This window comes from Pteropus alecto, unplaced genomic scaffold (genome assembly GCF_000325575.1).
Source record: "Pteropus alecto unplaced genomic scaffold, ASM32557v1 scaffold94, whole genome shotgun sequence".
Taxonomy (NCBI): domain Eukaryota; kingdom Metazoa; phylum Chordata; class Mammalia; order Chiroptera; family Pteropodidae; genus Pteropus; species Pteropus alecto.
In genome coordinates, this window is record NW_006437736.1 from 9510629 (window position 1) to 9522686 (window position 12058).

General features: G+C 38.0%; 1 protein-coding gene across 1 annotated transcript in view; it reads right to left on the minus strand.

Annotated features, from left to right (window-relative positions):
- The window catches only part of APAF1 (apoptotic peptidase activating factor 1), a 69873-nt gene extending 57974 nt beyond the window's left edge, over positions 1-11899 (minus strand). Inside the window, exons 1-5 of the mRNA XM_006914569.3 lie at positions 11375-11899; positions 9260-9437; positions 8941-9130; positions 8095-8292; positions 1116-1299 (exon numbers count right to left, since the gene is read on the minus strand). Coding sequence (XP_006914631.2) covers positions 1116-1299; positions 8095-8292; positions 8941-9106 — 548 coding nt within the window. The 5' untranslated portion in view covers positions 9107-9130; positions 9260-9437; positions 11375-11899. The remainder of the gene's footprint in view (positions 1-1115; positions 1300-8094; positions 8293-8940; positions 9131-9259; positions 9438-11374) is intronic.
- Positions 11900-12058: the final 159 nt, after the last annotated feature.

The following is a 12058-nucleotide window of genomic DNA, read 5'->3' on the forward strand; positions in this document are numbered from 1 at the left end:
TTTTTATTTTTGCAAAGAAATGAAGTAAGAGAGAAGTTACTGAGCAAGAAAAGAGTTATTGATTAGTAGTCTGAATTCTACTTCCTCTAGAAAAATAAATACCAGTGACCATCATGGAGAAAAAGGATAATGGAGGGATCTGGAGGAGAAAGAAGCCAGAGAGAAGGGATCTTGCCCTCTGTAGTGAATGTCCATCATAATCATCTAGGAGGCTTTTTCCAAAAATGACTCTTCTCACCCAATATTGTGATATTAATTCCCTTACTAATTTGAGAATCACTGCCATCCTCTGCCATCGTCACATATGACAGTATACTACATCATCAGGGGCACTGGGGCATTTAAAAAATTCAATGCCATTACTCGATTCTTGCCTACTTTACTGCTATGTTCCCAAGGAATGCTTTATCATCCCTGTACTTGTAGCACTGACCCAGGCACAACACTCGCCAGTTAAATGAGCGAATGAAAAGAATGGCCACTAGATCATGGAAATCCAACTGTTGATTGAATCCTAAGTTATACTCTTAACAAAAGCAGCAATTAAACTGCTGTCTCCCTTCTAGCTAATGAAAATAGTGAAACAGCTGAAAACAGTGCCTAGCACATAATTATAACTGTATTTATTTATTGAATGAATAAAATAAACAAATACAACAAACTCCTAAAGTACATGGAAGCATAAAAGTTACATGTATACCTAAAAACTAAGACAACACAATAAAAGGTTTCCATTAAATAATCCTTTCTGACTCGTTGCCCTGCATTTATTCTGTCTCTTGTTCTACATTAATCCATTAGAAATAATGGATTCGAGGTAAAAAAAAAACTTGCATATTCTAGCCAAGACCACTCACCAACTCACCTGCTTAAGAACTACTTCTTGAGAGCCTACAATGGTATATAAGAGACGACGTGGTAGGTAGGATGCAAAGAAAAGTAGCAAGTTTAGGCCAGTGGCAGCCAATTTTTTTTTTAATACAAGAGAGAGAACAGCAGCAAAGCAATGGTTCCTTCTTAGACACTACCGAACAGCAAGAAAAGGGCATAATGTTCTCAAGATGTCAGTAATTAAGTCTCAATGAGAATTCATATACCAACATGACCATCTGTACCTTGGGTGTTTGCGGAGCATCAGGATGCGAAGACGGTCTTTAGCCTCTTCGATATTAAGTGGAAGCCTCTGGGAGAAGCTCTCATCCTGATCCAATCGTGTACAAAGATTCTGCAGTTTCATCAGAAGCCCAGATTTGTCTTGTTTCCCAACTGAAACCCAATGCACACCCCCTGGGAAACAACCTGGTGAGGAAAAGAATAATAAACTTAAGGCCTCTGAACAGGAGTCCTTCTTTGAAAGATTTTTACAGATAAGCAGATCTGTTCCAATCTTTGATCTCATCGCATCTTCGACTTTTCTTGATTCAAGATACAATTCTTACTTGTAGGGTATTATCGATCTTTATAACCTGATTCTAAGAAAAGTTGAAGATACAAATAAATTAGAGTTTGGATTAATCTGCTTTTTATCAATACCATCTTACCAAACAAAATTTCACAATCTTTGTCCTGTGTCATCAATCACCACTGTACAGTACAGTTTCTCAACCTAAGCACTCTGCATGGCTGGAGCCAGATAATTTATTGCAGTGGAAGGCTGTCCTGTTCACTGTAGGATGTTTAACAGCCTCCCTGGCTTCTATCTACTAGATGCTGGTAGCCGTCCCCCCTCCCTAGTTATGACAACCAACAACGTCTCCATACATTATTAAATGTCCACTAGGGGGCAAAATCACCTGTGACAGAACCACTGAGTCTAAGGACCCGTAACTCACTCATGGTTCTCATACAGAGAAAAGTTAGGTTCAAGCCTCACTCTACTGCTTACTAAGGAATCTTCAGTAAATCGCTTAACCTCAGTCTCCTTCACTATACTGGAATAAGACTGTTTATCCCACCTATTTCGGACTTACTCTGAGAAATTAATAATAAAAAATATGAGAATTTGCTATGTTAACTATAAAGTTATAACAGACTTATCGGTGAATATGGCTCTGAGAGCCCCTTACAAATATTAAGCTTTGAAGACTATACTTTCAGGGATCATTTCTATAGTTCATTACAAATATTAAGCTCTGAACTAGTAAGCACTATGTAAGAGTAGACATTATCATTATTATCGCTGTCAACTGTTATCATCATCATTATTGTTGACTAAGCCATAGCATATCTTAAAATACATATTTTTACTTATATATTATCAGGAACCAAAAATCTTAAGCCATCATACACTGTACTTGATCAGCTCCACATAGATAGAAATAAAATTTAAGAGGGGTCCTTATGTCTAAAATATGATGAATAGTAGCATTAGATCATACCAGTGGCATTAACCATATTTATATTATGTGATCGTAAAAGTGTAAGAAAAAGCAAAAAGTAGATACAAACATAAATGAGTTATATTACATCAAAAGGCAATTTATTTGCTGATATTCACAAATACTTAAGTACAGAAAGAAATCACTATCTTAAAAACTTAATTATCCAAAAGAACTATTTTATATATGCTCAAAGATCTATTTACAACAGACATTTTTGAGCACTATTCTAATAGTTCTACACATTAATCTGTATTTAATCCTCACAACAGACTATGAAGCAGACACTATTATCTTCACTTTACAGATGAGGAAACCTAGGTATAGAAAGGCTGAGTAATTTATCTAAGGTTATGCAACTAATAAAGCAGAGATAGGATTCAAATCTCCAGTGTCAATGTTCAACTTCTAAACTATTCATCTTCTAAAAGGATATTCACTGCAGCATTGTTTGCAACAAGAAAAAGCTGGAAATCACCTACAATGTCTATCTGAACCTCCTCTTCTCCAGATTTCCAAAACCTGAGGCAGGCCCAACTGAAGAAGGGGAAACCGTATATAAATGAAGTTTGAAGTATTACGTAGGAGTTCTCATTTTAATTATTGAAATAAGACTGTTTTTAAAATGTAAAGTGACCTGGGGATGCTGAGCCTGTACAAAGCCGGGGAAAGAATCAGTCCCAGAAAAGAGTTTTGAACAGGCACTGAGGAAAAAGAATAAAGTTGTTTTCTGAGTACACCTTACAAACCCTAAGCAATGGTTACACACCCACTAAACAAACCTAGTAAAACTACCAAAGTTTATGATCATGAATTTAAACTGAAACTCAGTTGGATGATTTTCTCCAGCAAAGAAGTAAGTAATGGTCTGGATGAAGCAATAGGAAGTAAGAAAGAATACCTACATCTAGCAGAGGGAAGGAATCAACTTTCACCCAAGATAAGGAGAGATCCCAAGAGCCAAGAATATGTGCTAAAGAGCAACTGAATGATGAGCAATAAAAATCTAGGCCCCAGCCCAGGAGGGGACTGATGGGATAGTGAGGATATTATAAAATCAACAGATAAATCTTGACAGGTCATAAAACCGTAATAGTGAACTTGAAGAAAAGAACAGGTGGATGTAGGCAAAGGGTAGAAGAGAATGTTTAACACTAACATTTCAAAAGTGGCATTGTTTCTGGTAATGCCGAAGACAGGGTCCAGGCCAGGGTTCAGGGAAATATATGGCTGTAGGGGCGTGAAGAAAATTGATAAAAAAAAATCAAGAAACTGAGAGGCCAAAGTTTTGGCTGATTCATCCATGTAGATATCAAAATCACTAAGAATGCCAACAGGAGGGCTGCTTAAATTTATAATTAAGAACTCCAATTGCCAATGAATGAGAGGGCAATAACACAATTGGGAAAGATTAGAGAAATAAACCTCAAAGGACAAAGAATTTAGCTGAAGGAATCCTAATGGTCTGGATGAGGCAGCAGACAGCAAGAACAACATCCATTCATTTTCTGGTGCCGAAATATGTGGGATATAAAGGGAAAAAAGTTGTCACACCACTGACTGCGGCTATAGAGAAGGTGGTATCCTCAGGGAACTGCCCAGTTTCAGATAAAGAAAGAAAGTAAACATTCTAAGAAGAGGCTGATGATAGAGAGGAGTTTGCTGATAATAACGAAGGTCTACATAGGGTATGGCAGGAAGGCTTGGGAATGAAAGGAGGAGATCTAGATCAGAATTTGGCAATGTAATGAGTACTAACTGCATGAGACTCGACAAGATTACAAATGACCAGGAGACAGAGAACTCTGCAATAACTGAGGTCAAGACAACTCTATGAAGCATGGTTTGATTATCAGTGCCAGTGTCTAGAAGGCAGACAACAAGTCCTATGCTTTACTCCTGAAAGCTCCCTGAACTTTCCTTAGGCTTCCTTCAGTGTTAAGTTAAAAGTTATAGAACAGTAAATCCTTGATTTGTTTCACTTTTCTGGCTTCACTTAGTGTTGCAGCTGTGTTCTGTGGGTGTCCAAGTTTGTAAATGCACAGGAAAAAGTTTGGAAAAATTTACTCTAAACTGTTATCCATGATTATCTCTGGTGAAGAATTTAGGAGAAAGGAGAAGGGCAAGTAAAAAGAATTTTACTTCTCTCTAAATGAAAATAAAGTTTCAAACTACTTGTTGCTCCTAAGGTTTGTTTAATTTGTGCTTTCTATTTTAAATTTTTAAAAATCATCCCAGATTAAAGAAAAGACAAAGAAAGTATCCTGATATAGCCAGCTAGCAAACTCTTCAGATTTATATTTAAGGCACTATTACCTACATCAAAGGTCTTTCTCTCTTAAATTTAAAACTAAAAAATGAGGAAATTATAAACATAAGCAAGAAAAAAATAAAACACTATTAGCTTTAAAAAGAAAGATAAACAGACCAAATGACCAACTAACCTGCAAATCTGCCACCACAATATGACTGTTAAATAACTGAAGCATTAATTCCACAATTCAGAAAGAATCTAAACTATGGGCACAAGAGGGAGCAATTTAGCTTTGAATGAGGTTTGTACCTACAATTCACTCCAAGAAAATGAATCAGAGAAAAACTGTCTTTATTCAGAGAAAATTAACCCCATCCTACCTTCACATGAGGTTTTTCCTGGTAGCAACTAATAATCTAATAGCATCAAGGAAATCTTGGGAAGGACAGAAGCAAACAGGTAGACAGCCTCAGGAGAAAGCTTCTATGCTTTAAAAACTCAGAGGGAGAGAGGCTGGAGAATGAGTTCAATCACCACTGTCCAATGATTTAATCAAATGTGCTTATGTAATGAACCCTCCATAAAAACCCAAAAGGTTGGGGTTCAGAGAGCTTCCAGGTTAGTGAACACACGGAGGTGTGGGGAAAGTAGTATAGCAAGATGACATGGAAGCTCTGTGCCCCTTCCCACACTTTGCCCTTATGCATCTCTTTCATCTGGCTGTTCCTGAGTTACAATCTTTTAATAAACCAGTTACCTAATAAGTAGAATGTTTTCCTGAGTTCTATGAGCTGCTCTAGCAAATTAATCAAACCCAAGGTGAGGGAATCTCTGATATATACTACAGCCATTTAGACAGAAGCACAGGCAACAATCTGGAGTTGCGATTGGCATTTGAAGAGGGGAAGAGGACTATCGTGTGGCGTTGAACCCTTATCCTGTGGGATCTGACACTATCTCCAGACAGAGTGTTATAATTGAGTTTAAATCAATTATACGATTTAAACTGGTTAAAGAACTGCTGGGTGTGTGGAAAACTCACATGTGTGGTGTCAGAAATGAAGTAGTGTTGTAGGTGTGTAGAGGAGGCATAGAGAAGTGTGTTTTTCCTTAGAGGAAGGGAAGGAAAATAAGAATGGGAGAATTTTTTTTTAAATAAACACAGCAAGAAGCTCTTATACAGACCTAATATGATAATGGACTGACTCAATCTTCTGTTCTTGAGATCTTACAAAAGTATACGAGGAATTTGAATTAATATGCAACAGACAATTCCTACTATCTCTGACATTTTCTCAAAATAAAATGGTTAAAATCTATTCTGAGACCATAATTTACACAATGATTCCTGAATAATTAATTCTATAAGTTGTTGGTCAATTGTAACCCCTAAAATGGAAAAGTCACATCAATAATCGGAAATAATTTAAATTGAGTTGAAGAACACAATTTAACTCTACAAATTAGAATATTATAAATATATATTTTAATAGTAAGTCATAATATTGGGAAAAAAAAAAACATTTCTTCGCACTAAAAGAACTTAAACCAATTTTATCCTGAATATCCTAGGTGATCAACTTTGCAGTAAAGTTCAAAATAAATAAATAAATAAATGAAATTAAAGCCTTGGCCCTGAGATTTGAGTTAAGCTGAAACTTCTCTATAATGACAAAGGGGAAAAACCGGGGTTTAGGAATTGGGCGTACTTCCAACAAGAGTGTAAACAATTCTGCTGACAAAGGCTGTGAAGTAAAAATAAAGCCAAGTGTATACAACAGATGTGCCCTCCGTCTTTCTAAACCTCTTAGAAGTTTATACTGTTTTTCCTCTCATTTTGTCATATCATCATAAACCATCTTAACCGCCGATTATGCACTCTAAACAAAAAATTACTAACAACTAGAAATCAGGAACTGTCTTTAAGTTCCCCTAGACTCTAATGAAAGGAGGCAACCACAGATTGAGAAAGCTACATAACTATTCCTAGTGAACGCCCTGAGAACCTACCAGACTCATTAAGGTCAGCAGTATACCTGCGAAATGTCCCAAACCCTGCTCTGGACAGTATGCCCTTCCCCACTCCAATAACTACCCAATACCCTTCTACTCCAGCTAAAATATCATCTCATTCAGGAAGCCTGCCCTGTCTATCCTTTTCCCCCAGAGCGATAATGCTTCCTTCCTTTGTTCTAACTATGTACCGTATACTTTTTTCTACTGCTCAATTTATCACATGTATCATAATCTCTTAACATGTCTGTCTCCCCTACTAGAATATGAGTAAATTCCTTAGATGACAGACTGTGCCTTCTTTTTTTGGGTCCCTAGTGCCCAAAACAGTGCCGAGAACCACAGTAGGCTCTCAAACATTTACTGAATACACAAATACATGAAACAAGAAAAGTCAGTCACCAGATATCAAATGAATCTCTAAAGCCCACCTACAAAAATCTATGCTACAGACGACTCTCAATTTTTCTTTTTCTTGGCGCTTACCATAAGATAGACAAATTATTTTAAAAAATAAGCAACTGATGGAATTAACTACAGAAATGGAACTAACAGTCTAATGCAGGATGCCAAATATATGGGAGAATCACCCACTGGGAGAGTCATCAATGGAACTGATTTCCAAGAATCTCCGTCCCTACAGCACTCTATGCCAAAACAGACACTCAACTGACAGGAAGGTGTAAGTCTACTGCCTGAAAGGCAAGGATATAAACTGGGCAATCTTTCAAGATCCGTTTTCAATTCTCAATAGTTAAGATACAAGGGAACTAGCTTTATTCCAGTGATAATAAGTACCATCTGATAATATATGAATTTATTGGCCTGGCTAGCCAAGCCTCATTGTGATAGGCTAGATAGAAAACAAATTCCAAATTTAATCGTGCCTGTAGTAGGCAGAATAATAGCCCCTCAAAGATGTCCACATCCTAATGTTACCTTACATGGCAAAAGGAACTTTGCAGGTACAATTAAATTAAGGATTTTGAGATGAGATTATCTTGGATTATCTGGTGGGCCCAATGTAAACACAAAGGCCCTTATAAGAGGAAGGCAAGATGGTTTGAGTCAGAGGATATGTGATGACAAAAGCAAAGCTCAAAGAGAAAGATTTGAAGGTGCTCTGCATTGCCAGCTTTGAAAATGAAAGAAGGGACCATGAGCTAAAGCATGCGGGGCAGCTCTAGAAGCTGTAAAATGAGAAAAAAAGAAAAAAGAGAAAAAAGATTCTCTCTACAGTCTCCAGAAGGAACTCAGTCCTGTGACACCCTGATTTTAGCTCAGGAAGATCTATTTTGGACTTCTGACTTCTAGAACCAGGAAATAATAAATTTGTTATCTTAAGCCACCAAATTTTTGGTAATTTGTTACATACAACAACAACAGGAAATTAATACAATGCCTCAAGAATATCTCCTTAGCCAGCAACACATGGTATTCAAAACTTACCTTCTAAGAGGTCATGATCTCGTACAGCTTCTGCAGCTAATACAGACTTCCCACAACCTGCCATTCCATACACAGTGACCCATCCTGGTTCACTATTCAGTTTGAAGAGCTTCTGCTGAATTGCGCTCACCAGCTTCTTCCTCGTAACGAAAACGACTGGCCTCTGTGGTACTCCTCCTTCACACAAGACTGTCCTTACTGAAATTCAAAACAAGCATGAATGAAGAATTTTGATATGCTTACTCACGTAATACCATAAAAACCAAAGAAAATAAGACTGAAGCCTTACCCTCAGAATTTCCAAGAGAAATAAGAAATGTGGCTAGCATATTAACTTCAACTTTGATTTCTCTAAACATGCAGAACAAAAGCAAACATATACCTTTCTAGATGACCACAGGCAATGGAAATTTCCATCTATATCTTACCCTATTCTTCTCCGACTCTACAATCTCTTTTCTCATATTAAAGACTGGGAAGACCAATCGTGCAAACGTTAAGAACATAGATTTCTAAAAATTCTTATTCTTTCCTATGCATGAACTCGAGAAACATAGAACTGGAGAACTTAAATAAAGGCCTATAAGTTGTCTTATTATCTCTAAAATTAGGATACGTGCATTATTACCTCAGCAGTAGATAGCTTCCTTGGCAGGAAGAAAATGTGAGAGTTAATATAGATGCAAATAAAAATACGTAGGTTGGAAAACCTAATTATAATTTTTTCACATGCATTTTTCAGTGAACTGATCAGTCTCTTTGGCAGACTCCACATCCAGTAAGACAAAACCGTAGCAATGTAGCTGTTGTGATAGGTATGTGATAGAAGATATTATGGATACAAACCATAGGAAGTTATTCCACCACATGAATCCTTGCCATTGGAAGAAGGGACAACGGGAAGGCCAGCATGGAGAAAGGCAGCAAGATCTTTATACCCTTCATGTAATAGAGCATTGTAGAATGATATGTAGGTATAATTATCTTTTTTAAGTATCATTTTAATCAGCATAGCTGCTCGCTGCTGTTGAGTGGGCTAAAAAAAAGAAATAGTTTAGTATACTACAAAGAATATGTTTGCAACAAATTAGTGAAGACTAGTGCAAGTTTTGAAATAAATTGTAAAAATGTTTAAGGCAGCACAGACTGCCTCAGAGGGCTTTACCTCATTTTTTACTTTTTCCTCTTACGATACTGTTAAAACTCCAGCACTAATCATATGATCCATTATGTAGGATGTTTTTATGTCCTTTTCCAGGGCTTCTCTGTATTGAAGCAAACAATTCCGAGCTTTTGCATCCATCTTCCCTCAATTTTTCTCTCTCTGAGCTCTCAACCATGAGCTACAGGCAAAAAATCAAAATGTTTGTCAGGCCAATAAAGATATGAAAGATGTGTAACCCCATTGGTAATCAAGAAATGTAAAGAAAATAGATTTATTTTACAATTTTTTTAAATGGGCAAAACCCAATGTTTTCAAAGATGTGATGAGTTTTCTTATGCATTACTTGAAGTAAGTACAAAATGGATATAACTTTTCTGAAAGGCAGTATGAGATTGAGAAGTGTTTAAAATAAGCATTCTCTTTAACCCAGAATTTACCTCAAGGAGACATTCACATGTGTATTCAAAAATATCCACAAAAAAAAAAAAAAAAAGAGTTAACAGAGAGGGGTTAGGGGAGAAAAATGATGAAAACAATCAAAATGCCCACCACTGAGTATGGATTTAAAAAATCAAAGTATGTATATAAGATGGAATACTATACACCCATTTAAAATAAAACATATCTCCAAGATACTGACAAGATGCTAATGACACACTGCTGATTGAAAAATCAGAAATATGATCCCACATATAGCATAAAATATGTGTTGACCTCATATAAATACATAAAGAGATGTTTGGAAGTCTGTTCAACAAAATGTCTGGGTTACTTCCAAGTAGCAAGACTTGGGATTTTTTTCCCCAGTTGCTTTTTTGGTACTCTTCTGTATTGTCTTAATTTTTTCAATACACATTATCACTTTTACAATAAAAACTTTTTTAAATATTTTATAAGCACTGATCATACTAAAGTCCTAATGTTTAGAAACTTTTCCTTATCCAATATGACTAAATAGAGCATTTGTTGGTATTGAGTACTAGTTCTTGCTCAAGGTTAATGTCAGCTCTACGTCTTCAAAGGTAGAGCTAGTGGAGTGAGCATTTCTCACATGCTCACTCCACTAGTGTTTCAGCTGAGCTAAGTGTGACAAAGCAACAGGAAATACCCTCTGATGTCATTTCTTGGATTAAGAGAACACCAAAAAGAATATTCTTCATAGCATAACACTCTAAGTTTCTACCAACTTTATTTCAAATATAATGCAAATTTTTCTGTGGGTATAAAACCCAGATAGGAATATTTGTGAGTTTTTAAAAAATTAACAGAATTCTATCCAATGTATTACAGAGAGTATCTAAATGTGTTTATTAATTAATTCATTCAATAAACATTTGAGCCTTTCCAATGTGCCAAGCACTGAGTCTACAGAGAATATTAAATCATACCCCCGAAGGAATTCATAATCTGGTGGGAGAGCAAAACAGATCATTATAATGCGATGTCTTCAGTGCAGAAACAGAGATAAGCACAAGTATTTAGATTGCACAGAAGAGGAGCAATAATCATTAAACTTCAACAGTGACTATTTTTTAAGTGACACCAAATGTGGCACTTGCATACATGGGGAAGTAGAGAATTTGCCTAGTTGTAGAGATTCACAAAATGCCCAGTACTGTCATGAAAATGATAAAAGTTATGATTAAAACTAAAGCTATCATGTTTTTAAATGTTAATGTTTTTATGATCTCAACTTAAACATAAAACATGCCTTAATTGTAGTAATAAAACTGTATAAGATGCAACAAAAATGAATTTTTTAGGCTATGTCCAATAGCCCAATAGACACTCTGACAATCTGAAGCTAACTTCCAACTTTACCTAGTCCTCTTAAAATGCGTTAGATTTAAACTGCACAAATTGAAATATTCTGAACAGAAATTCTCGGTGTTCTACCCTTTGTAACATCAAAATGAAAAGTAACTTCGTAGATGTGAAATAGAGCAATTTCACCCATAAAAACCGTTAATAGTTAACTACTTCCTCTTTAGAGAATTTCTCTTCCTGGTATATAGGAGGTAGGATTATTCCTTGTCCCAGAATTCTGAATCCCCGAAATCGATACTGAATCTCCAAGGAACCCGGTTCAAGGAGAAAAGCGAGGCGCAAACTTACCCAAACCTCCTTCGCACAAAAATTTTACTGGGAAGAGCAGCCCTGCGGGGATAGACTTGGAAATCAAACGTGGGGAGAAGGGGCAACTGGGCTTCCGAAACTCGCGGCGCAGTCCAGGTACAAGTCCGGGTCTCCCAGGTGCCTCACCTGTGCTTCCGCAGCCCTGGGCGCCTGAAGACCCCCGGGGACCTCCGACCAGCGCAAAGGTGGGCGTCACCTCCGCGCAGGGACAACACAGCGCCGGATCCCTGAGATGAGGCCTGGCCTGAGGTCTGCCCTCTCGGTGGACCCCACCCCAGACACAAAGGGAGGGCGGCCCCACAAGCTGTCGCTCCTTCTCCCAGGCGGCAGCTGCACCCCGGGTGCCCGGCGCCAGTCCGGACGCCGCGGTGGCTACTTCGAGTCCTCGCGGGGAGCTGACGGCCCAGCACCCTGACCGTGGGCTCTCTCACCCCTTTTGCCCAGGAATAAAGCATCCGCGTGCAACCGATTCCTCCTCTTTTGCTTAGGACCGCGGAGAAGTCAAAATCCACGGAGCCCGCCCAGCCCGGACAGCGCGTGCCCGCGCATGCAAATAAACACGCTTGGAGCCCCGCCTGGGGCGGCCGCCGCCGCGCGCGCTCCCGCTCCGGCTCGTGCCCGCGCGCGCACGAGGGAGCTCTCTGCCCCAGCCCACAGCGGGGA